Genomic DNA, 25,678 nt, shown 5'->3' on the forward strand with positions numbered 1-25,678 from the left:
TCTAGTCTGCCCTCCTGCACATCACAGGCCATAGAATCTCACCCATCCACTTTTGTAAGAGATCCCTAACCTCTGGCTGAGTTTCTGAAGTCCTCAAATCATGGTTTAAAGACTCTGAGTTACAGAGAATCCACCATTTACACTAGTATAAACCTGCAAGTAACCTGTGCCCCATGCTGCAAAAGAAGGCAAAAAAACCTCAGGGCCTCTGCCAATCTGACCAAGGGGAAAATTCCTTCCTGACCCCAAATATGGTGATCAGTTAGAGCCTGAGCATGTGAGCAAGACTCACCAACCAGACACCTGGGAAAGAATTCTCTGCAGTAATTCAGAGCCCCCCATATCTAGTGTCCCATCACCAGTCATTGGAAATATTTGCTGCTAGCAGTTGCAGATTAACTACATGCCATTGTACGCAGTCTCATCATCCCATCCCCTCCATAAATTTATCAAGCTCAGTCTTGAAGCCAGTTAGGCTTTTGCTCCCACTCCTCCCCTTAGAAGGCTGTTTCAGAACTTCAATCCTCTGATGGTTAGAAACCTTTGCCAATTTCAAGCCTAAACTTATTGATGGACAGTTTATATCAATTCGTACTTGTGTCAACATTGGCGCTTAGCAAACCAAACTGGAGTTATTTAAGTTAATCCAACTGCCCAGATTTCTTCCCAATGGCCTTAAAGATGAATATCGCCTCTTGAACATCCACAGAACTGCAGCATTTGAATGACTCACAGGTTTTATTTGTACTGTGGTAGCACCCAAAGGCCTCAGTCAGGGATCGGGGCTCCACTGTGCTAGGCATTGGTTCCCACACTTAAAAAAAAAAAAAAAAAAGTGTCTCTCCTTCAAAGTGCTTCAGTCTCAGGCCTCCATGCAAATGGGACCCCTGCACCTGCATGGAACCCTGTTAGCATCAATCCATTCTGCCCACAAGAAGCCCCATCAATGCCAACATGGCTCTGTGCAAGCACAGGGGTCCCATCTGCCAGGAGGCACTTGCAGGACTGGGGCATCAGTAAGACCTTATAATCAAACAACATCAACCCTCTGCTTTTTGATCCTCTTGCAAAGGCAGCCTGATGAACCCTGCATGCCTCTGGTTCTCAGCTTTGGAACTGTGCCTATGTTTTCATGGAGGTTGCAAACTTTTGTACAGAATCAAAGCATTTGCGTAGAAATGAAAGCGTTCCTTGCCCTTTGGGGGTCGTTAAGAAAACTTTCCAAAGGGAAAGAGCTGGAGGGATTAAGTTTACTGACTAGATAGTACCAGGGAATGTGCAGTTCCTGGGTGCAGAGAATATGCTTTTGGATATATAATATTATGAATTAAAATTATCACATTCCTGTACACTGGCTGTAAATGCTGCACTTGGCCTCATGTGAGACAACAGACTTTACCCTGTGTCTTCTCACTTGGGGCTGAAATAGCATAATGCACCCTTGAATATGGGGGACAGAGGATTCTGAGAGATGGGACCACAGGAGGGTCATTTTGGGGTGCAGGCGATGAAGGTGTGAGAACAAAAGGAGCTTGCAAAGTGAATTTGAGCACCACGGGCCTTCCCTTCTGTTGCTTGCACCAAACAGCCTCCCTAAATGCGTCTGTGCTTCCCTGCCTGTCCAACCCATTTCAAATGTCACCTGAAAACACATCTTTTCTGCTCCCTGCTTATGCCTCTTGTTCTCTCCTCCGCTTGGCTGTAAAATAGCTCTGCACAGGGTTTGTTCTCATGCCCCCTGGTCATTTCTTATAGAGTTTGTTCTCTTCCCCCACTCCCTTGGCGGTAAACTAGCTGTGCAGAGGGTTTGCATGAAAGACGTTACTATAGAGAAGAGCTATCATATAATGACGTTTAACCTCAGCTACAAATGAGGAAGCCCTGGAATGCAGAGAAAGGGAAACAAAAACAAATAATTCCACTTTCTTTGCAGTTAAATATAGAGTAAGTTACTGAATTTCCTCTCCCCTCCCTCCCCAGGGCAGTTACAATGGAACAGCTCCACCGTAATGGCAACCATTCCCCAATTTCCTGCTCCCTTTGGAGCAATTGCAATGGGACAGCCCATCGTATCGGTAGCCATTCCTGAACTCCCCAACCACCTTGGAGCAGTTACAATGGGACAGCCCATCATAGCGGTAGCTATTCCTGAACTCCCCAACCTCTTTAGAGCAGTTGCAATGGGACAGCCCATCATGGCAGCAGCTTTTCTATTGGCTGAAGTTCCCTCTTTGAAAAGCAAGAGTCCTAAGTGTTTAGCTCAATGCTGCTTCCGCTGCCATACAGAGCTGGTGAGACTGGCTCAGCACCCACCCCAACCCCTCCCGGGCCTCACTTACAGCTTTCTTGGATTTCTTCTTGGTGGATCGTGCCTTCTTGGCCTTCTCGATGACAGCGTAGAGGGCAAAGCAGAGTCGTGCCATGCGGGGCAGGTCACAGATGCTAATATCAAAATCCAGCCTCTGTTTCCACACCGGCTCCGAACACACATTCACCTCAGCGCTCGACACCATCTTGCACAGCATCTCGTTGCCATGGTAAAGGCCTGCCTGTACCACCAACTGAGAGAGAAGAGTGCATTGGGATCACAATGTCCTGAGCTCTTCGCTTGGGGATGCGGTTAGAACAGGGCCAGAACTGGGAGCCATGACTTCTGGATGCAAGTCCTATCTTTTGCTACTGTCTCTCTGCGAGCCCTTGGTAAACTCCCTTAACTTCTCTGTGTCAGCATACTGATCTATACAGTTAATATGATCTCTTCCTTCCTCAAATGTGGGTTGTCAGATTTAATTAATGATTGCAAAGTGCTCATTTAATCCACTAGTAAGCTTGTACTACAGGTCCCTTTCTGTGCCCGATCAACAGAAGAGATGAGTCTGTTACAGGCTTGGCTACTGAGCCTGACTATTTAACTCAAGCTGTAGATACTCATGTCTCTCTCTCTCTCTGGAGGTCACCAGTTCAATTCCCAGTGTGTTGGATAAGATGGCTGCTATCACCCTTGCTAGAAAGCACATTCTGCCCACATATATGTAATGTTTGGAACCCTGGGGTGTCAATTCAGTGTTGGTAAAAGGCATCAGATCAACAGCCCTGGAGAATTAAATCCTGTTAATCCCAGGACAGGTACCACATGGGCAACAGTAGTACAAGCTGTCCTTTGCCAGTGTGCCTTACCCAGGATCCAGAGAGACTCTCCTCTATAGGGAAATTTAGGCTATTTTCTAAGGAGCACTGAAATTCAGTGGGAGTTGGGCACTTAATTGCCGTAGGTTGGAATTTTCAGAAGCACCTGGATAATTTAGAAGCACAATTCTCAGTGCAAGTCAACAGGGAACTGTGCTCCTAAATGACTTAGACACTTCTGACGAGCCCTCCCTTGAATCTCCACGCTCCGGGTGAGTCATTGGCCTTTCTGCTGAGCCTGCCAACACAGATGCCAACTGCTGTTATTAGATTTTTTTCTGGTGTGGTCTTGCTGGGTAAAGTTATCAAAAGGGCCAAGTGATTTAGGAGCATAATTCCCATTTTCAAGTGATTTCAGCATTTAAGATCCTACTTTTGAAAATGGGATTTAGGCCCTTATGAAAAGCATACCCCTTGTTATAAGACATTACTGCCTTGACTGAGACCCAGGTGAGTGAGGTACTCTCTGTTACTGGACCAACTTCTGTCGGTGAGAGAGAGAGAGAAGCTTTTGAGCCACACAGGGCCTTCTGGGACTGTCAAGGCTACAACTATATCATATACATGACTGAGAGCAAGTCACTCATTTCACACCAGCCCCTCAATAGCTGCCAGCTGGGAATGACGCTGGAATTGTTCTTAGACCAAACATACAAAAATACTATAAATTAAAATCCAACAGCAGTAAAACCAATTGGTGGGAACATTTAACAAATCTTAACTGCCTAAAGGCTAGACAGGCCCAGATGAGGAAACCAGACCATGCCCCGTAGGGAAAGCAACCAACAAAAAATGGACATGAGCTTATACCAAGGGAGAAGCAAATTAATAGCACTGGGGAGGATGTGTAGAACTCGTGTGGATGCAGAATAAACTGCAAAGCACATCGCCGGCGGTTAGTTATCCCCCTTGAAATATGCCTCTGCATATGAAGCTGTATTTCTGGCATTTGCAAGTCTCCATATGGGTAAATGCATCAGCCCTCACTTCTCCTCTCCCCTGCCTGGACCCTATCACAGAACAGGAAAGAGACCTCTTCCTAGCCTGTGCCACACCCCTCCTGCTGCACCTTCATCCAGGTTCTAGAAATCACCTCCAGTCAAGATCCCCTGCACATACTGGGAGCCACTTTCAGCGAGGCAAGAGCCTTATGAGCCCACAACGTCTATATCTGACACCTTCAGGCACCATTCTCTGCCTCCTTTATCTTCATTTGCCAAATCTCAGGGGTCCCACTCCATTTGTTGCCTGCCCATTCTGTTAGCAAGTCCTCTGCTTCCCAGGGCCTATTTTCTCTCCATTCCCCCTATTGCTCCCCTATGCCGGTGCCACCTCCCCATTCCTCTGCCCTTCCCCCCCCCCCCACAGCCCCAGTTCCACCTCCTTTGCTGGTCTCCAGCACTTCTGCATCTCTGTTGAGGTGAGGTCACCGCAGACGAGTAACTAGGCTCAATACCCAGAAACTCTTGCAGCTGAGGTTTCTAAGAACGTGCCACTCGCTCAGCAAGCTGCTGGCTAACAAGTTCCCTTCTCCTTCCTGTTGTGAAACTTTTTAGAGGTCGCCCTAAAGCTGAATGAAGGACGATGCAGCAAGAGGTCATGTGATCTTAGGTCTTTGATCCCTGCTATCTTTCACACAAGCGGTAAGCAACCAGATGCAAAAAACCAAACAAGCCACACCCAGCCCGCACCTACCTTCATCCTCTCATCTGCATTCACCTTACTGCCTTGCACCAGTTCAATGTAAAAAGGCTGATGAAGGGACCAGAGAGACTCATGAGCTGGCTAGAAAGGGCAGAGAGAACAGAACTTAAGTCAGCACATGGATCAGAATGAAGACTGACCTGCATTCTCCGTGGCCAGGAGACAGGCTGGTGCCCTCCCAGCAGCAGGGCCCCTCATCGCCACTTAGCTAATCTCTATGCTCCCCAGGAATGTATTGTACGCACCTTAGAGATGGGAAAACTGATTCAGGACCAAATTCACCCACAGTAAGTGGGTGGATCTCCCACTGTAACAGTAATACCTAGCATTTCTATAGGCTCTTCAGAAAAGGTCTTTATGGAGATGTTCAGTATCATTTTCCCCATTGGGAACTGGGGCACAAGAAGGTGAATCTCTCACCTGGCTGGTTAGAGGCTGAGCCAGGAATAGAACCCAGTTCTCCTGCACCACAGTCCAGTGCTCTAGCCACTGTGCAAGACAGCAGCCAGTGGACGCTGCTAATGCCAGGGCTGAATCTGGCTCAGAAAAATTATGGAATTAATCCAAAGCCAGAGTGACAGTCAGAGTGAGAGCTGGAATTAGAACGCTGGAGTTCCTGGCTCCCTGTCCTGTGCTCAAACTATTAACCCTGAGAATAGGGATGGAGAGGTGGACCTGGGGCGGACATAGGGAGTCACTCCCATTTTGACCTCAGGATCTCCGATAGGAAAGAGGAGATTACTTACCTGTAACTAGAGGTTCTTTGAGATGTGGTAGCCCTTTTTGTATTCCAAACGTAGGCGCACATGCGTGCCATACGCCTGAGTCTACAAGGTTGTCTGCTGACCTACACCTTTGTCCTGCATCCCCTCATGCTCATGGCCGAGTGTATAATAGGTTGTGTGGGTCAACACCTCTCCCGTATCCCTCTTACCACTGGGTAGTCCAGCCTGCATCACAACAGCTGGAGGGAGGGTACTGGAATACAGGTAAGGGCCACACATCTCAAAGAACCTCCATTTACAGGTAAGTAATCTCCTCTTCTTCTTCTTCTTCGAGTGATGGTCCTTATATGGATTCAAAACACAGGTGAGTAGTGAGCAACGATCAGTGTGGAGATGGGTGCAAGGACGTGAGAGGAAGTGCAGTCCGCAGTACAACACGGCTTACAGCAGCATCTGCAGCTGCCACTTGGGTGACTAAGTAGTGGGACCTGAACATGTGGACAGAGTGCCAGGTTGCTCCATGACAGATGTCTTGCCAGGAGACGTCCGCTAAGCAGGCTCGTGTAGAGTGCGCTGTGATTCCATCTGTTGGGTAGCATTGTAGCATTCGCGGATGCACACGGAGACCCATTTGGAGATTCATTGGGAGAAGAGGGATTGGCCCTTAGATCGGTCGGCAATGGCTACAAACAGTTTCGCGATGCGTGAGAGGCATTGGTCCTGTGGAGGTGGAACGCTAAGGCACGGCGGATGTCGACAGAGTGCAGGACCCTGTCCGCGTGGGAGACGTGCACAGAGAGGTGAATGCACTGATATAGATGGAACTCCGACACAACCTTTGGGAAAAATTTAGAGTGTAGCCATAAGGAAACTTTATCTGTGTGGAATATGGTGTAAGGGGGAATCTGCCATCATGGCTGCCTATTCACTGACCCGTCTAGCTGAGGTGACGGTGACCAAGAAAATGACCTTCATGGAGAACTGGGAGAGGGAGCATGTTGCCAGCGGCTTGAAGGGTGGGTTCATGAGGGCAGAGAGAACAAGATTAAGGTCCCAAGGGGGTGGGGCTCGAGTACTGGCAGGAAGGCACTGAGTAAATCCTTCAAGATATGGACAGCGATAAGGTGTATAAACATGGAGCCGCTGTCCACGGGGAGGTGGGGAAGAAGAGGGAGGCATTGAGCACTGTCAAGTGGACTTGTATAGAACTGAGGGAAAGGCCTGACATTTTGAGATCAAAAAGGCAGTCGAGGAGGATAGGTATAGATATCGCATTCACTGGGTGGTGATGGCAGTGAGCCCATTAGGTGAATCGTTGCCACTTAACTTAGTAGCAGGCCCTAATGGATGCTCTCCTGCTTTGGTTAAGGATGTATCGCACCGGAGTGGAGCAAGCCTTAACCACCCTCGAGTTGCTAATACCAAGCCATGAGGTGAAGAGGGCTTGGGTGCCAAACCCGGCCCCAATCCTGTGTGAGGAGATCCAGAAGTGTTTGGAGGCGGAGTGGTGTGTGGGTGGAGAGTCTGAGGTGGTCTGTGAATCAGAACCGGTGTGGCCAGATCAGGGCTACATGTATTTCGGTAGCTCGATCCTGTGGGATCTTGTGGGAGGAAGGGAATGAGGGGAAAGGTGTAGCATAGGTCACCTATCCACAGGAGGAAAAAAACGTTGCCCTGCAAATCCTCCCCTAGGCCTCCCCTAGAACAATAAAGGGGCAGCTTTTGGGTTTCATGAGTGGCAAAGAAGTCCCGCCTTGCGGTGCCCCATTGGTGGAAGAGGTATCGGAGTGTGACGTTGTGTAACTCCCACTCATGGGAGAGGTAGAGAGTCCCGCTGAGAGTCTGCTACGGCATTTTGGGTGCCTGGGAGGTACGTGGCTTGGAGCATCATGTGGTGTTTGATACACCAGTTCTGAAGGTGGACGGACTTGGAGAAGTGGGTAAGAGACCGGGCGCCATCCTACTGGTTGATGTACAAGACTGCGGTGATGTTGCTCGAGAGCAGGACCCGATGATGGGAAGAAATGCCTGGCATGCAAAATGGACTGCCCTCAGTTCCAGCACGTTTGTTCGAATCCTGGCCTCTCGTGGCATCCAGATTCCCTGTGCTGTGTGATGGTCCAGATGGGCTCCCCAACCTGCAAGGGATGGTGGCCTGCAGGGTGAGAAGGATGAAGGGGGTCCCAATCATGACCTTGGAAGGGTTGGTCCACCGTGTGAGGGAAACCAGAACCGTCTTGGGGACAATGACTCTGGTGTCCAAATGGTCCTGGTTGGGTCTGTAGATAGAGAGACGCCATAGCTAGAGGCAACACACGTGCAGTTGTGAGTGTAGTGTGATGGCGCTACAAGCTGCCATATGTCCAAGGAGAGACAGACAACAGCAGATGTGTTTGTGATGCAGGTCTGCAATTATAGTCATCAGCATTGTGAAGTGGTCCACCGGAAGGAAGGTTCATGCCGTGATGGAGTCGAACCGTGCCCCAGTAAAGTGAATCATCTGTGTAGGTACGAGCACTGACTTCTCCTCGGTGATGCAAATACCTAGAGACGTTAGGAGAGTGCAAAGGGCGAGGATGGCGGAGGTGACTTCTTGTCAGGATAGCACAACAAGGAGCCAGTCGTCCAGGTAGGGGGACACCAAGTAGCAGCATATTTGTGCAGCTATGACGGAGAAGACAGCTCGCGACCCCCATCGAAACATCTTGTGCCCCTTGAGGGGTCATGACCCTGCTTGAGAATCCCAAATGAGCAAGTGGCCTCATTGCTTCCTCCATGGAGGAACTTATGGAGGTGGAGCTTCCAAGCTTCCCAGGTCCACTGCAGGAAGGACTTGCAGAGGGAGCAAGGAGCCGCAACATGAGCCTCACTGCGGTGATAAAGACCCCTCCAGTGCTTGTTGCTCACAGAGAATGAACGCAAGCAGGAGAGAGAGTTTTAAACCCCAGAACATGGGCCTGGTGCCCGCGCGAGGGGAGGGGGCAGGGAGTCCCCAAACGGGAATGACTAGCACTAACCAACCTACTACTAACTCTGCAGCTACTATACACAACTATAGACAAATGGACAGAAATCACTCTCTTAGCAGAAACTGAGAACGCGAAGGACCAGGGCCGACGCAGGCCATGTGGCAGTAAGAGGGAACTAGAGAGGCTTCGACCCAAACAACCTATTATACCCTGCAAGCATGAGGGGATGCATGACACACGTGTGGGTCAACAGACACTGCCAGGAAAACCTTTTGGACTCAGGCACATGCCCAACCATGTTTGGAGGACATGTAGGGACCATCGTTTGAAGAAGTAGAGGGTCTCTGTGCAGGTCCTTTATGTAACTGAGGGAGGGGCCTCCCCAATTACCCCCTTATGGCCTTGTTATGACACCTGCATTAAGGAGCCAGCTGCCTGCTGGGCAGTCACTTCCAGGTGGCACTAGCATCTCAATTTGATTGTGGAAAAGACAGAGAAGGAGCAAATGGGTGAGTCAGAGTGGTGGGGGCACGGAGAGAAGGCTATCCGGTGCGCTTGCATGGTTACCTTTTTCTTGGGGAGCGGGGGTGGCTTGGCAACCATCTTCGGGGTGTGGGCAGTGCAGTTGGTCTGCTTGTCTCGCATAGCAATGATGGAGGAGAAGTGTACCATCGTCAGGTGGGGCACCAGGCTATGGTGCAGGCAGCTGCGGATGTACTGGTGGGAGGAGGGGCAGAGAGAGAACAGAGTAATCATGGCAGAACAGATGGCCTAGAAGCCATGAGGATGTGGAGAGGGCAGCAATGGGGGTGAAGCAGAGCTGGGTCAGAGAGGAGAGGAAGGGCAGCATGTGGAAGTGACCCAGCAGCCACCAAAACTAGGTTCTCCTGCCAATTCCTTTCTAAACCTACATCTTTCCCAGGAGACGTCTCTGGCACAAAGAACCCTGAAGACTAAAGTGCAGTTCCAAGAGTGAGGGGGTCCAGGTGCCCAAACCCATTCCTCATACATGCACCAGGCTGCCTGGTTTTATGGTACGATGCCGGGAAGGATTCATTGCTCCAGATAGCAAAGAGCCCACTTTTGTCACAGCACAGGAGGGGGGAATGCCGTTTGGGGGGCAGTGTTGCTTCCCAGTAGTGGGAGGCACTGTTCAACCCTGACGTCCAGCAGCTACATCCTGGCTGGGGAGAGGGGATGGAGGGAGTCATCCCATAGAAACATAATTCCCCCCCCCCCCAGACACACACACAACCTCACACCCAGCAATGGATTTGGCTCATTAGCACTCAACACAAAATGGACTCACAATCAAGTCACACTTTCTCCACCCATTTCCCATGAGCGAGCCCAGCCTTATGTTCTTCATGGTGCCTGCTCATAGACTCCCCCCAGAGGGCCATCCATTGGGACAGCATCCAGGTCACTGTTGTTAACCGGACAATGGACTGGGTCCCTTTAGGGTGTATTTTCAGCTCGACATAAGGGACATGGACAACAATAGCATGGACCTTTTCCTGCCTCCCAGAGAGAAAAAAGTGCCTGTATGCTTGGGAAAGAGCTCACCAGTAGATGGAGGAAAGAGACTCACCTGGAACTGGTATAGGGGGTAGTTCCCATAGAGATAATCACATTTCCCTTTCACCTGCAGAGTATAATCCTCAGGGCTCTTCACTCTCTGGTGGCGGAAGACGGTAGCTTGCTTCTTGATGGCATAGCTCATTAACGTGACAGGGAATTCCTTGGGGGAGATCTGGAAGGTGAAGCACCCCTGCAATCCCAACAAAACAGCACGTACAGTCAAATACCAGCTGAGAAGGGGCTGAAATTAGCATCGGGAGTCGCAGAGAGAGAGTCCCGCAGCCCCGGATGCCAGAGGGGATAGCTAGATTCCCCAAAAGGACCTAGGGATGAAGAGAAGGCTACAGAGGCAGCGTGATTATCCACATTACAAACAAAGGTCAGAGTGGAGAGGGATATGTCCAGTGGTGCAAACACAGGACTGGGAGCCAGGAACTTCCCGAGTCCCATTTGAAATTCTGCCGTCTACTCCCTCTGCAGCCTTCAGCACATCATTTAAAACTTCCTGCCTCCACTTCCTCAGTCTGCACAAAAGGGGGACGATACCTGCTAATTAGGGGTGGCTGCCAGGATGAATGCTTGGCAAGCGCTATGTTTTATGGATGGTTCCATTCAGATTGAGTGGGTGCCTCCTTGGAAATTTTGTTTAATGCCTGGGCCCAAAATGCCAGGACTGGGGTCATCAGAGGGCAGCAGGAAGGAATGAGAAGTTATCATCAGGTGCTCCGTGACAGAGACAGTCTAATGCCTGGAAGCAGCATGCTGGGATCATGAGACTGCCCGACTATTTTATTTCAAAAGAAAAGGGGATTTGTTTCAGCAGTCCAGAATTTTGAGAGAGGGTGTGGGCAAAGTCAGTTTGGGAAGGGAAGCGTTTCCATCAATCAGTTGTTTGGTGGGGAGGTGGCCTGTTTACATACAGTCCTTCCAAACATCTCAATCTCAAGGAGTCAAGATAACTCCAAACAGATGGAACCATGGGTGGTTGATCCCACAGCTGGATGCAGAACTGAGCGCGCAAACCCTTTACACATAACGAAAAGCTCAGGTTTTACCCCGCCAGACTCAAACTTGACGTTGACAAAGATGTTGTTGTTGTGGACGTGAAGGGAGTCAGTCCTGGGGTCTTTGGCCAAGGGCTCCAGTTGCAAGGGAAAGCTGTACTCCATCCAGGCCATCCAGCTCAGCTGCTCCCGCTTCACCGCCTTCTCCTCACACAACTGTCGCATTTTTGCACGGAAGTCGTTCACCTCCGGGTCGCGCACCGAGTCAAACTCATGCAAACCTGAGCAGGGTGTTAGATAAATAAAAGGAGAAGATCCACATAGCAGTAGGGTCACTGGTCCTTGATAATCAGCTGCCTCTGCTGGGTGGGGAGAGTGCAGCATCCCATAACATATGGTAGAAAAAACCAAGTCTACAGCATTAGACTATGATGGCTACACAATTACACCAGTCCCTTCTAGGGACTCTTGCTGGGACAGAGTGGGACTAGATCAGAGGAGAGATCACCCCTTTCTCTCAGTCAGTCCACAGGGACTCCTGCTAGGACTGGCATAGCTGAGAGCTTCCCTGAGTCAGCATGCATGCATCTGAAGAAGTGGTTTTTTTACCCACGAAAGCTTATGCCCAAATAAATCTGCTAGTCTTTAAGGTGCCACCGTGTTGTTTTTGTGGATACAGACTAACACGGCTACCCCCCGATACCTAACTCAGTCAGTGCATCTGTGCTATTTCCTATACAGCAACCCTGGCTGAGAGAGGTTGAGCCTGAAATAATTGAGCTCCCCCTGCAGCCAGTACTCGTGCTCTACCCTGATTAAAGCAGCTCCTGCTGGCACTAAGGTGGGGACTCACCTTTCCCAATGAGCAGGCTGATCTGGGAGTTAATCAGCTTCTTGACGCGGTCACCTTCACGAGCCACCAGCCGAAGGACAGGCAGGAAGGGCTGGATGTCGCAGAGGCGCCGCTGCTCATCCTCCAGTTCCTGCTGCTCGGCCGTCTGGTTAATACACGTGAAGACGTACGCTTCGGGGTCATTGAGCATGTGATACAACGGCTCATACTGTGCATGATGCCAAACCACCTGGGACAAACCGACAGCAGGATAGAACCACCGATGTGCAGGCTGACCCATCACATCCCCTCCCTACTGCCCCACTCTCTACCCACAATCCCCCAGGCCATTACACAGAGTCACAAACAACAGCAGGGCAGCTATTGACTGGGATCTTGCAGAGCCTTAATGAAAGCCCCTGGAGAAGAGCAATAGTCATTCGTATGACACCTGAGAAATGCCATCCCTTGGAAATTCACAACTGCACACGCTCGCTTGCACCCATGGGGAGAGGCGCAATGCACAATGGGAGGCAGTGCTAACCCTTTTCATTACATCCCCTGGGCTCTACGCATAGACCACATGAGTAGCCGTAACTATTACTGACCTGATTATTTCTCAATGACTGATCTCACAGAATCAATTGTGAGGACCCAATTTTCAGCCAGACTTTAACCTGGCTTCCCTTTTTGTGCTTGCAATGAGTTGCAATAAATCTCTCTAGGTATCTATAGTATCTGAGCACCTCACAATGCTTATTCATGGGTTTTTAGCCTTCCAACACCCGTCTGGTAGGGAGGCATTACCCCCATTGTACAGATGGGGAGCTGAGGCACAAGTCACACATCTATGACGGACCCAGGAATTGAAGCCAGGTCTCCTGTACCCCAGTCCAGTCCAGTGCCTTCCCCACTAGACCATCCTTCCACCCCAGTGGATGCCATTTAGACAGTTAACTAATTACCTGATTGTGACCACATAGCTGGTGACTTAACAACTAAAGCACATCTATTGTGCCCACAGTTTTCTGGCCTGAAAACTGCAGGCACAGAAAGAACTTCTAATGATCTGGCACTGTATGTCTGTCTCTTGTGCTGTGTGAGTCATCTAAGCTAGGCTGCTATTGCAACGAGAACCTTTTCCACGCTGATTTTTGCCTAGTGAATTGAAAAAGTAATTTCATTTCCTCTACTATTCTGTTCAGCATTTTATGCCTCAAAGGAAACACCGAAAACTTTTTTTTAACAAAAGTTCCCTATCACCACGACGCAGCTTCTGCTGTGCAAAAAAAATTAGGCTACATCTACACTACAATAAAAGACCCATGGCATGGCCGCAGCCGGCCTAAATCAGCCAACTTGGGCTTGCAGGGCTAAAAATGGCAGTGTAGACTTTTGGGCTTGGGCTGGACCCTGAAATCTTGCAAGAGGGGTGGGCCTCAGAGCCCAGGCTCCTGCTGGAATCAGAACGTCTACACTGCTAGTTTTAGCCCTGCACCCCAAGCCCCATGAGGCCCAAGTCAATTGACCTGGGATCTAAGACTTGGTGCCATGGATTTTGTAGTGCTGTGGACACATACCCTAAAAGGGCAGTCACAGCAGAGAACAACTGCAGAACATGTGACTTAATCCAGAATTTGTATTTGGCTTGCCGGGGAGGATTTCTCTCGCTAGCCCACAGAAGACCATTGAGACTTAAAGGCTCAGGGTGAGGAGCGAATGCTTCGGTGAGCGAGTGAGTGGCAATGGAATATGGGAATCTTTCACCCCTCAGTTACTGATTCAAATCTGGCCCATCAGTAGTTACTCAAAAACCTATTACCATCCGAGGGCTGATGTGAACTGAGTCAAGTTCCCAGTGGACTGATGCCCATCACAGCTGGCCCTGTAATTGCCCCATATGTTGGCAGCCTCAGCAACAATGCCAAGGATTGACAAGGACTGTGGAGAGAGCGTCCCAGAGGAGGGTCCCTCCGGGTCAGGAATAAGGCACTCTATTAGCACAGTGTGGGAGAAGCCTGCATTGCTGCCAGTGTGTGGCTAAATGGGGATGCAAATCCAACATCTTTCCCAGGTACTGAGCTCACTTAAGAAAAACGCCCTGCACGCTTGTAAAATCGATCCCAAAGGTGACTCTTTAGCCACAGGGGTGAGGCTTGCGGTAAAGGCTGGTACCTGTTTGATGGTGCCCAAGCTGGCATTGCAGGATACAGAGAGGTTCAGGTATATGCCTGTAGGCAGCAGGAAGTCCACCTGGATGGTTTGGTTTTCCTCCTTGGACCAAAATTCCACAGGGCAATAGATGCCTGGGGGCATCCTGCTCACTTCTTAGCTACAATCTGCAACAAAGGGAGAGAAAGGACAATTATTTGTATTGCAGTAATTCCTAGAGGCCCCAGCAAGACCAGGGCTAAGCACTGCACAGACACATTGGGACATGGTCCCTGCTCTGACAAGACCAGATTATTATCCCCATTTCATGGATGGGGAAACTGAATTCAATCCTATCTCCAGAGTCCAAATCCTGTTTCTTAAATCAAGGACACCCTTGTTCGGGTCCACCCAGACACTGCCATGCGTACAGTTCAAAGCAGTTTCTACTTAGTCATTTAAGAATAGGAAATACTTAGTGTTACAGCTGGGCGAATTTTTTTTTAATGAACAGTAAATGCACCAAAAAATAAAATTGAGCTCTGAAACTGTTTGCAACTTGGGGTCAAATACCGTGAATAGTTTTGGTCAAAAAAAAACAAAACAAAAAACAACCCACCACCACCTGATTTTTTTTTCCCCCCAGAAATGTCATTTCTTCTAGTGGACATTCTCTTTTGTTGTTCAGAGAGAGAGAGAGAGAGAGAGAGAGAGAGAGTGTGTGTGTTTCAGTGAGGGGAGAAAAGGTTTATTTTGAACTGAAATGGAATTCTTTGTTTTTGAATTTTGAAAATTGGAATTTTTTGGCCCTGAACTGACCCCCCCCCCCACGCACACTCCCAAGCCCAAAGATTTGATCAGCTCTAGCATTCATATTGGGCTTCCCATCCACCCCCCACTTCACAAAGGAGATTCCAGAATTACCTTCCCCACAGTACAGGTGGGGAGACTGAGGAATCAAGAAGTGAAGGGGCTTTCCCACACACTCAGTCTGCGACAGAACAGTGAACAGACCCCAGAAGTCCCAACTCCCAGCCTGACATCCTACTCCCTGGACCTCATTGTCTCAACCCCATTTCTATCTTCCAGAGCCGAGTTCCAGGTGTACTAGGAAGAGCTGGTGAGGGTCCAGATTATAATTTTTTAAGATTAAAAATTATTATTTTGTTTTTAAAAGAATAGGGGGAATAAATGCACAGAGTGGGATGGCCAGGAGTGGGGGGGGGCACGAGATGGGGGCTGATTCTGGTTTTATCCCTCGTGCCTTGCAGGAATGTGTAATTTGCTCCCCACATTATGAACAACAGGATAGTCTGTCCCCAAACCCAAAGAGTTGTTTTCAAACTTCAGATAGCAAACACTCCAAGGACAGCAGAGGGCATTAGTCATTACCCAGAAGCCACAGACTATCCCAATCCCCTCACTTTAGGGTTGCTAACCCTCCACAATTGTCCTGGAGTCTCCCAGAATTAAAAATTAATCTTTAATTAAAGACTATGTCATGGGATGAAACCTCCAGGAATACATCCAACCAAAACTGGCAACCCTACCCCTCACTTGGTTTCTTCTTTGGGGATATGTAATGCTAATCAGGAGAATTCATCAGTTTCCACCCATTTATCCAGCAGGAAACATCCACAAGAGAACGTAGCTTGGATTAATTTACTCTGTTGATTATGGTCAGAAAAGCGTTGTTCCCATCTGTTGATCTGTGCAGAGTGAGTTTGGAGGTATTGGGTATAGTTTCTGATGGGCAGGTGCCCACATCACATCAGGGGTGGTTCCAGTGAGCCCTTTAGGATATGTCTACACAGCAGCTGGCAGCATACTTCCCAGCACTGTTCAAGCCAACATGCTAAAACAGTGTGGCCACAACAGCACGGGCAATGGCTCAGGCTAGCTACCCGAGTACCTACCTAGAGGGTCAGACAGGCTCGTACTGGCAGTCTCAGCAGAGAAACCAAGGCCTGAATAAGCCACAGGGCTGAAGTCCCTTCTTGCTTGCAGAGGGAACCCCCTTTGCGTCAGGGTGAGGCACGAAGACTATGCAATGTGAGGAAAGCTCACCCTATTCCTTCTTGCGCTGTGGATAATCGAGGCTTTGGCTTCTGTCAATCTGACTCCTTTCCATAGCACCTAAACCCAGTCTTGCCCACATTAGGAGCAACACTATGGGGTTTCATTTATTCTCCCTCCATGAAACTGGTGTTGAATTTGCTGTTTACAACTCAAAACCCAGGCTCTACAGCTGCCAGAAAGGGGTCACGTTTGGGGCAGCGAGTTCTCTCCCCCTTTAATCTGAGAGGGAAACCTGGGCTGCAGGCTGCTGAGGCCAGGCAGGATCCTCAAAGACCTAGGGAGCTGCTTGTAAGCCAGTCTTATGCATAAGCGTGACAAGAGAAGCCCAGAATCTTATCTGCCAGTGCCTGGGAGCACAACGCTTCCCCATCAGCAGTGAGGTAAGGATTCCCAGAAACATGAGCCATGTTTTATCTGTCCCTCTTCCTTAAAGCACATGTTGTATCACACTGGGACCGGATGCAGAGACCACAAGCCACCCATGTGTCTTAGAGAGGGAGGGAAAGAGCAGGGTTTGTGAGTTCAAGCCAGGCACAACAACAGAAATGATCCTACTCTCCTATCCACTCACTACCAGTGAGAGTAGCAAATTTCCAGGACTCCCACCCACAACCTCCACTTCCCCACTAAACCAACACGGTTCCAGCACTGTCCAGGAGGACAGCGGGGGGTTGACTCTCCAGCACAGCTAAACTGGATTTTACATCCCATGCGGCATCTTGGAGGTGTGGCTCAGTGAGCCAGACAGCAGGTGTGAAATACTGTACCCAGACTCCCTAGTAGCACAGCAGGGCTAACTCATTCCTTTCCTCAGGAGGAAGATAAATTGAAGACCATGCAATGAGCCATGCAGGAATTCCTCAGTCCAGGCCTTGAGTAACTCTGCCTGGACTGTACCACCACCATAGCGCCTGGAGATGGGGAGTTAGGAGAAAATTCATGCATCACTCGTGTCCTGTCCCGTCCCGTCCCCCCAGCATGCCACAGAAGGGTGATCCCCAGGCTGGGCCCTGGCTTGAGCCATGCTCACCTGTGGACACAAAGCACAGCAGCACTTCCCTCTCCATGGAGCCACTCTGTGGCAAGCAGCTTACTCAGAGCGTAGCAGCAACACTTAGGGTCACCGCTTTGAGCTACCCGTATTATATGACTCTTTACACAGGCTGCCTATAAAGGGTGTGGGGTGGAGGACTGAAGATGCTGATTTTGGCTTTCAAAGCTCTGGTAGGCCCTGGCTCTGATCCAGATATTACCTGATGGGTATGTGGGCTCGCCCAGCACCCTGCCTCCAGAGATCCCTTCTTATGCACCTCCTGTAGCGGAAGTGATAGGGCTCTGAACTGAAGGTCCAGGGTTCAAGGCCTGCAAATCTTTGAAAACCACTAGGGACAGGTGTTAGCTTCTTGGCAGGCACTCAGGTACTACAGTGATACAAGAACCAGAATTATGCCAGAAGGGATCCAGGCTTTAGCTGTGGTGTTCACAGTTCACTCACCCTTGAGGTTCTGGTCTCTCTCTTCCCCAAACTTTTAAATAAAAGCCCACTCCCAGGTGATGTTTTAAACATGACCAATGTCCCTGCCTTAGTCATTCTTCCTCCCTACTTTTGCCTCCTACTGCCCCTGTAGCCACGCACCCCCTCAACCTGTACTCATTTACAATGTTACGGGGTTCGTTTATTATTGTTGGATGACATTTGGCCAGGTTCTGAACACCACTCCCCAGCACCCTGAACACATTGACCATGACATTTTGGTAAAAGCCAGGAGTTGGGACGGGTGCCCTTGGGCCAGAATCCACCGCTCCATCCTCTTGTGCAGTGTCCTGCCTGCCAGCTTGTCGCTTCTCCCCACTCCAGGAGGGGCTACACAACTGTCACAGAGTCTGATCTTTCATCCTGCGGGATCCCAGGGCACTCCACGGACCATGCACTGGAGGTACATGTAAAAATATTAGCAAGACCAGCCCACCAAGAAACCTTCTTTCGCTTTCCTCATCTCCTACGCCTAGCCCTATGTCATCAGTGTCACCTGCTGAACAACACCTGAGAGCCAAACCTGCTGCACATGTGATAAGGGCTGCAGGATGAGGCTATCTGTGGCATTTACTTGGCTCCTATAATTTTGTCTTTGGACCTCACAATCATTAACACATTTATCCTCACAGCACCCAGCAAGAGTGGACTGTTCTATTATCCCCATGTCACAGAGAGGGAGTAGAGCCATATAAGAGAGACTAAATAACTCCCTCAAGGTCAGACAGAAAGTCGGTGGCAAAGCAGGGAATTGAACTCATGTCTCAGGCCCCAGGCTCACACCCTAACCACTTAAACACCCTTCCTCCCTGGGTGTGTATTTTAATTCTTTGTTATGTAGGGCTGACCATAGCCCTCTGCTGGGATACACACAGTTTTGTCACCACACCCATTTGCTCAAGTGGCAGAAAGAGATGCTGTGATGGATGAGTGCTATAGAAAAGCCGAGAGAGAGAGAGAAACAGGCACAAAAAAAGCACCTCCTCCCTGCACAGAGCTCCCCAGAACTTTACAAAAATAATAGTCTGTGTATAGGTCACAGACACACATCACAGCAACAAAAATATACCACGAGCACCTCCCATTAGAACACAGCCCTAAGGAGGGGCCTCACCCTCCAATGCTTCCTCATTCACCCTGGGAAAGAACTTCCTTCCTGGCCCATCTGTGCACAAAAGTCTCTATACCCAGGGGGCAGCATTTTAGCTCCACCATAGCTCCACATGTCTTAAGAGCATCAGTGAGATGTCCTTTGAGGTAAGGTGACTATATTTCCCAAAGGGAAAACAGGACACCACATGAGGCTAGCCCTGGCCCTCCCTGCACAGGGCTGGCCTGAGCTGCTCACCCAAGGCTTCCCTGCCTCCCGTGCAGGGCTGACCCAACCCACTCGCTCCAGCTCCATGCAGGGCTGGCGTCACTGCTCACCGGAGTCCGGACTGTCCCCCCTGCAAGGCTGGGGCTGGTGTCGCTATTTGTTTGAGTCCTGCCTCCCGCCCACGCAGGGCTGACATCACTGCTCACCCCCTTGCACGTTCCTCCATACCCCACTTTCATTTGTCCTGTTTGCTCATGCCAACTGATCAAGTTGGCAAAAGCAAACAGGACAAATGCCTACTTTTGGGGGAAAAAAAAAAGTCAGGACAGCCAGGACAGGGCTTAAAAAGGGACTGTCCTGGCCAAAACAGGATGTATGGTCACCTTACTCCAGGGCTCTGCTTTGGCTGACTGGGCTTTTAAAGTCCTGCAGTAGCTGCCTCTCGGAAGGGGCTGTGTACAGTCTGCAGCACTAGAAGAGCTGCTCCTTTATGGGTGCTGCAGGCACGACTGGGTGCATAGCAATAAGACAAAGGGAAATGTATTTTGCTCCGAATGTATTCTCTGACCTCCTGAGATGGGCAGGGCCCCAGCAGACTGAGGGGCAGAGTTGCCCAGTCTTTACCCCTTACCCTTCTCTAAGGAACAAACGTGTCTGATAGGGACCATAATGAGGCTAGCAGGAGGATGCGTGGGAGAACCCATGCAGGGCAGGAGACAACCAGGTCATTGCTGGATTCTTGAAAGTGACCTGCATATCTGAAGAAGTTTTGGGCCATGACCACTTCCTCTGCCTCCCATCACCCCTGGCAGTCTTTAGAACAGACAAGCTCCTATGTGACAGAGATGACAAAGCTTGGACCTCCCAGCGGGCACGGAAGAAGAGGCATGATGCCTTAGCTCCCTACCCTCTCCTAGAAGATCAGACCTGCAAAAGACAACCGATTTTACAAGACGATTAAGAAAAGCCCATTGCCTCCGCGCATTGACGGCTCCCAGAGGTTTCATCACGCTGTGCTGACCATGGGAACGGCCACACTGTGGAATAATTTTTTTAGAAACGTAACCCAACTGTGGGAGACTGGGTTGGTAATGAGATACTGAGCTCTCTCCCCATGGCCCCCGTCGCTGGTTCAAAGCTAGCCCAGCAGCGACCAAGAGATGGTAACAACTAACGGTGGTTGCATAAGTTCCTTCCTAAAATGAGTGGTGTGGGCTTGGCCTAATTCCTAGGGGACATGTCACCAAAGCTATCACTACTGGCACTAACTGGCTCCCTTATGGCAGCCTCATGGCCCACTGTTCCACACCTAGGGGCCTTGTCTTCACTAGGGGTGCTCTTACTTCCAGTTAGCTAACCTGACATGAAATCCTAGGGAAGACATGGCAATCGTAGTTTAAAACACAAGCTGGAAATGGAGATTAAACCTTAAACTCCCCCATAGCCTTCATCTCACCCTGCTAACCCACGAGAAAGCTGCAAACTGCTCTGCCTTCACTAGGCTTCTACCTCATGTTAGTTACCATGAGATAAGAACGTCCCCTTCTTCTTAGTGCATTTGCACCGCAAGAGCATGCCAGAGCAGGGTTGAAGTACATTGGTGAGACAACGTGGAAAATACTTGCACTGCAGGGTAGTTCCTGAACTGGTATATTGGGGTAACATTTGCAAAACTACATTATTTGTTGCCATGCTAAACACATTGGTATGACATAAGTATGGGGATTCAGTCATGTACTATGAGTTCAGAACATGCCCCGAGGACGGTGTCATCACATACAAAGCCCTTCTTTATGCAGTACATTACATAAAGAGACACTTAAAGTTATGCATTCACTATTAAGCAAGCCAGCCCCTTGAAAAACAAAAAACCCATCTCCTCCTATAAAGCTTATCAACCACAGCTCCAGTGTGTTTACAATATGCAACCACTCCGGGGGTGAGAGGGGAAAAAAAAAAAAAAAAAAAAAAAAGATCACAAACGGCACAGCATTACACAAGCCTCCACCATGCTGCATCAGGCAGATGCGAATGCTCAGAGGCCTACAAATTGACAGCAGCAACGTTGCTAATCCCACGATCGCAAAAATACCTTTCCAGTTTGTAAAAAGTGCCTGGTGCAGAGCTCACAGGTGATGCATGTAGAGTAAGGGACCGCAAGAAGGGACTTTCATGTTAGGCAGTGACGGGGGTGGGGAAAATGACCAAGGGAATTTATACCCAGACACACACACCCTTCTCTGATGAAAATAGACCGAAGTTCCTATTTTGGCTCCATTCTTGCAATAAGTTCTGCACAGACAGAAATCACAGTGGATTTGAGTTAAAGATCTAAGCACTTGACAATTAATCTCCTTTACTCACCTACTTCACAGGTTGGTTATCAAACACAAAACTATTAAACTGAAGCAGAGGGGTCCAATTCAACTTGTCCAAGATGGCAGAACAAGAACTAAATCAGGAGTCAAGACCCACCAGTACTTTGTTCTGAACACTAGACAATGATTCCCTTCCTTGATAGCAGAAGAGCTGATGTTATCCATTGCTTGTTCAGTATCTCTTAGTGTCAAAATATCAATGAGGAACATCAGTGTAGTGACCATGGAGTCTCATCAGACACCCCACATGACGTGGATTTAATACTGCATTGCCTGACGTCTCAGTCCCTTTGCTGAAGTCAAGGAAAATTTTATCTACACAAGGACCACAAGGGTCAGCCCCAAAGCATTCACTTCTTCCCTTTGGTTTAATCCTGCTCTCTCATATGCAGGAACTCTTGTCCCCAGAGACCTTACGCCGCTCACACAAACACATACAGCCATTAGAGGCTCACAGAGGAAAATAATGGGAAGCAGAGCTCTGCTAATATAATCTGGACTGGAGCTAACCTTGTTTGTGCATATGGCTAATGGAGAAGGGGCTGTCAGTAAGGGGAGATAGAAAAGTCGTCCTTATGCATAACAGGCTGCTGTACTATAGGTCTTCCTGCTCCAGAATAAATAGGAAGAAGAATATCAAACTGATCCACCCTCACTTACACTAATAGACAAGCATGGGTGAAATACCAGACCCCTGAATCTAACCACAAGCATATGCAGGGGGAAAGTGGGGGATGGGGCGGTGGAGATCAGGTAAAAATCATTTAGAAAAAGAATACTAAAGCCAAACATCATGCACCATCCTGGAAGTGACACACAATCAATGGGTTTGAGAGAGGGGGGGTAGAGGGAAAAGCTTGGAGAAGTTAAAGAGAACAGCAGAAGAATAGTGAGGAAAATTAGCTGTCTAGAGCAGGGGTTCTCACTGCAAATTTTTTGGTAGTCTCAGATTGCAGCCACCAAATCTTGCTGGTGGCCACTATTACAATTTTCCCTAAAATAATTAATTTAGGAAAAACAAATAAATATGCACATATACATGTTCAAATCAGTTATTTATGTAGGTCTTATTTGCACACTCAATAATAATGTACAGTTGTGTCTATTCTTTACTGGACTTAAACAGAACAGAAATACCAAAAGTGTTTTGCATGTTTGTTTGTTTTTGTTGCTGGGTTCTTTTGCTTTTTTGGTTGTGTTTTTTGGGGTTTTTTTTAAACTTGCTAGCTAATAAGTCTGCTCCTGTGAAGTGATATTTGTATATTTTTAATATCACTTTTCACACCAGCAGACTGGTTATCTAGCTCTGAGGCAGTGATGAGTGATATTTACAAACATACAAATACCACTTTTCACACCAGACTTACTCTGCCCCTGGCGAGCCAGGGGACATATTAAGCCCTGGATGGGGAGACAGCGGGGGCCAAGGGTGATGGGATGGATGGGTGAGGGGCTGGAGGCAGCAGCGGGGGCTAAGGGTGATGAGGTGGGTGATGAGCCCAGGGACCAGGGAAAAGGAGCCTGCCACTGCACAGCCAAAACCCAGAGCCCAAAGCCCCAAGGTTAGAGCCCGTGGCCGGAGTCTGCCGCCTACCACCTGCCACCCCAGGCCTGATGCCAGAAGCCTGAACCCCACTGCCCCCGGGAAGGTGGGGAACTCACACCCGCTATCTGCTCCTCTGGCACTTGTGGCTCCGAAGGGGGGCAGGGCCCAACCCCTCCTTGCAGCCCAAGGGAAGGAACCGTTGCTTTGCCCCCACCCCCAATCATTGCCCAGGAGGTTGTGGCCACAAGAAAAGCCCCTAGTGGCCGCATGTGGTCATGGTGGCTGCATTTGAGAAACACTGGCTTAGAGGGACCAAAGACCCTTTTCTGGGTAGAAAAATTTTGGGTGTCACAACCTAATAGGTTGGGAGGGATATCTCAGTGGTTTGAGCGTTGGCCTGCTAAACCCAGGGTTGTGAGTTCAATCCTTGAAGGATCCATTTAGGAATCTGGGGAAACAATTGGGGATTGGTCCTGCTTTGAGCAGGGGGTTGGACTAGATCATCTCCTGAGGTCCCTTCCAACCGTGATATTCTATTCTATGATTCTATTCTATTCTATTCTAACAGATGCGTTCATAGTGAAGCGATTGAGTTCTCAGTGTTACTTGAGGAAGCATGTCTAGGGGAAAACAGCATAGTCCAGCAGTTAACACAGGGGCTTGGGCAATCAGGACTCCTAGATTCCATTCCCCACTCTGACTCCGTGTGTGACCATGGGCAAATTATCTAACTCCTCTGCTTATCAGTTTCCCCAGAAGTTAAATAGAAATACCACAATCTACCTTACAGGGATGCAGCAAGTCTTAAATATTTGTAAAGCGCTTTGGGATCCTTTGATGAAAGGCATGACAGAAGTGGAAGGTATTATTATTCCTGCTCAACTGAGCTCAGTTTGGAGTTTGGTGGAGCTGGTGATTAATTAAAGCACCTAATTAGAGAGAAGACATTTTTGAAATAAATGTTTCAATCCCTGTATGGGCCATTGATAAAGCCAGAAACCCAATACATCTCCCTGGTGGAAAAGAAAGAAGCCTCCACATATTTCTAACTATACCAGGCAGGAAAACAACTCTCTCTGTTTTTGGCTCCCTCCCTCCCTAAACACACACACACACACACACACACGAGACATACACATATCACAGTTTTTAAAAGACCTTCTTCCTCATACCCCATCAAACCACATAATTCAAACTCCACAGCTAAGAACACAATAGGCAGCGTCTGCTGCCATTAACTGGGTTTTGGCAGCACACCCCAGTATCCAACGAGGAAAGGCTGGCTAGGGTTGGCCAGCCACAAAAATAAGTGGGTGACTCCTGATAGCTGCAGGCAATCTGCTGGGTGTGTGATGAATTCCAAAGCTCAGGAACAAGGAAGAACAGGCTCAAGTCTTAACAGGTCAAGTGCCTTCCACCTAGTGGTGCAGAACAGGAATCTCAGAGCAGTGGGAGATTTAGGAGTGAGCCTCATTCAGCCCTCCTTGGTCAAAAGGAAAGTCACTGCAACATGGTGTTCTCTGAGGATAGAAAGGGGTACAAAATGGGGGGGAGAGAGGACGGAGAATGTGAAAGGAAATTCTTAGGGCTCTGAAAGCAACAAAGCAATCCAGGTGTTAGAGGAAAATATTTCCCAAGCACCAAACTATAGCTCATCAGATTCTTTTAAACTTGCTAAAGAAACAGCTTGCCTGGAAAATAAGAGGATCTCCTGGTGGCACCAAAATTAACAAGGCTTCATGGCATACAGCACATACTAATACTGGATCCTCCATATGCCACAGCAACATTGGGAGTTCACTACCTGGCAAGCTACAAAGCATTGGAACCTAATGGCCTTATAATCTCACAAAGATGGAGAGATTAAATTGAGGTTTGTCTATACTAAAGGAAGATCTGTAAAACAGCTGAAGTGTCACATGGCAACACACAGAGCTACAAGAGTGATTAGGAAGCATGGAGGGACTGAAATGTGAAAAGGTTAAAAGGGGTAAATACGCTAAGCAATAACTAAGGGAGGGAGCAATCTACAAATGCATGAAGGATGAAGAAAAAAAAACAGGGAAAGAAAGGGATTTAGCGTGTCAACAAAAAGCTATAAAAAGGAATAATGACAAAAAGCTGAGAATAATTAGGCTGAACATCAGGAAAAACTGCCTGATGCCAAGGTCACATCTATTGGCTCGTAGAATAGCCTCCCAAAGCAAGCGGTAGAAGCCCCATTGCTTGAGAAGGTAAGATTGACGCTAGCTGCCCATGATATGCCAAGTTTTCAAACACCTCCAGTAACAGTCCCCAAAACATACTAAACCCCCTGAAATTTCTTATGCTATATCTCATGCCAGGATAGAATTTTGGGGGGGAAATTTAGAAGAGAGTTTTATTTCCTATACTGGAAATGTCTCTGTAGACTAGAAAACCAGGATTTCTTAATCACCTTGTAACCTGATCACATTTGCGATCGTCAAAAAAATGGCTTACAATAGTCAAAATGCACTAGCATCTAAAGTCCCAACCAAGACTGAGGCCCTGTTATACTAGGGACTATACAAAACACATAAGACACTGCCCCCAAAAAGCTTGCAAACTAATTACACAGCAAGATTAAGGCTGGGTGGGTTATGTAAATCAAGCAGGGGTAATAATGAGGATTTTACAGCAATGGGAAACT

At 48.6% G+C, this 25,678-nt stretch overlaps 1 protein-coding gene across 5 annotated transcripts in view; it reads right to left on the reverse strand.

The window, feature by feature from the left end:
* Nucleotides 1-25,678, reverse strand: part of PIK3CD (phosphatidylinositol-4,5-bisphosphate 3-kinase catalytic subunit delta) — a 72,097-nt gene that overhangs the window by 27,472 nt on the left and 18,947 nt on the right. For 4 of the 5 annotated variants that reach the window (XR_006276312.1, XM_043499821.1, XM_038377165.2 and 1 more), the window contains exons 2-8: nt 14,177-14,340; nt 12,023-12,251; nt 11,221-11,450; nt 10,176-10,355; nt 9,152-9,301; nt 4,882-4,971; nt 2,340-2,561 (exon numbers count right to left, since the gene is read on the reverse strand). Coding sequence is in view for 4 of the 5 variants with exons in the window: in XM_043499821.1 (XP_043355756.1) it covers nt 2,340-2,561; nt 4,882-4,971; nt 9,152-9,301; nt 10,176-10,355; nt 11,221-11,450; nt 12,023-12,251; nt 14,177-14,317 (1,242 nt within the window). In the remaining variant the exon portion in view is untranslated. Of the gene's footprint in view, nt 1-2,339; nt 2,562-4,881; nt 4,972-5,636; nt 6,652-9,151; nt 9,302-10,175; nt 10,356-11,220; nt 11,451-12,022; nt 12,252-14,176; nt 14,341-25,678 lie in introns of those variants that run through there. The other variant, XM_043499822.1, reaches the window with a different exon arrangement.

This window comes from Dermochelys coriacea, chromosome 18 (assembly GCF_009764565.3).
Source record: "Dermochelys coriacea isolate rDerCor1 chromosome 18, rDerCor1.pri.v4, whole genome shotgun sequence".
Taxonomy (NCBI): Eukaryota; Metazoa; Chordata; order Testudines; family Dermochelyidae; genus Dermochelys; species Dermochelys coriacea.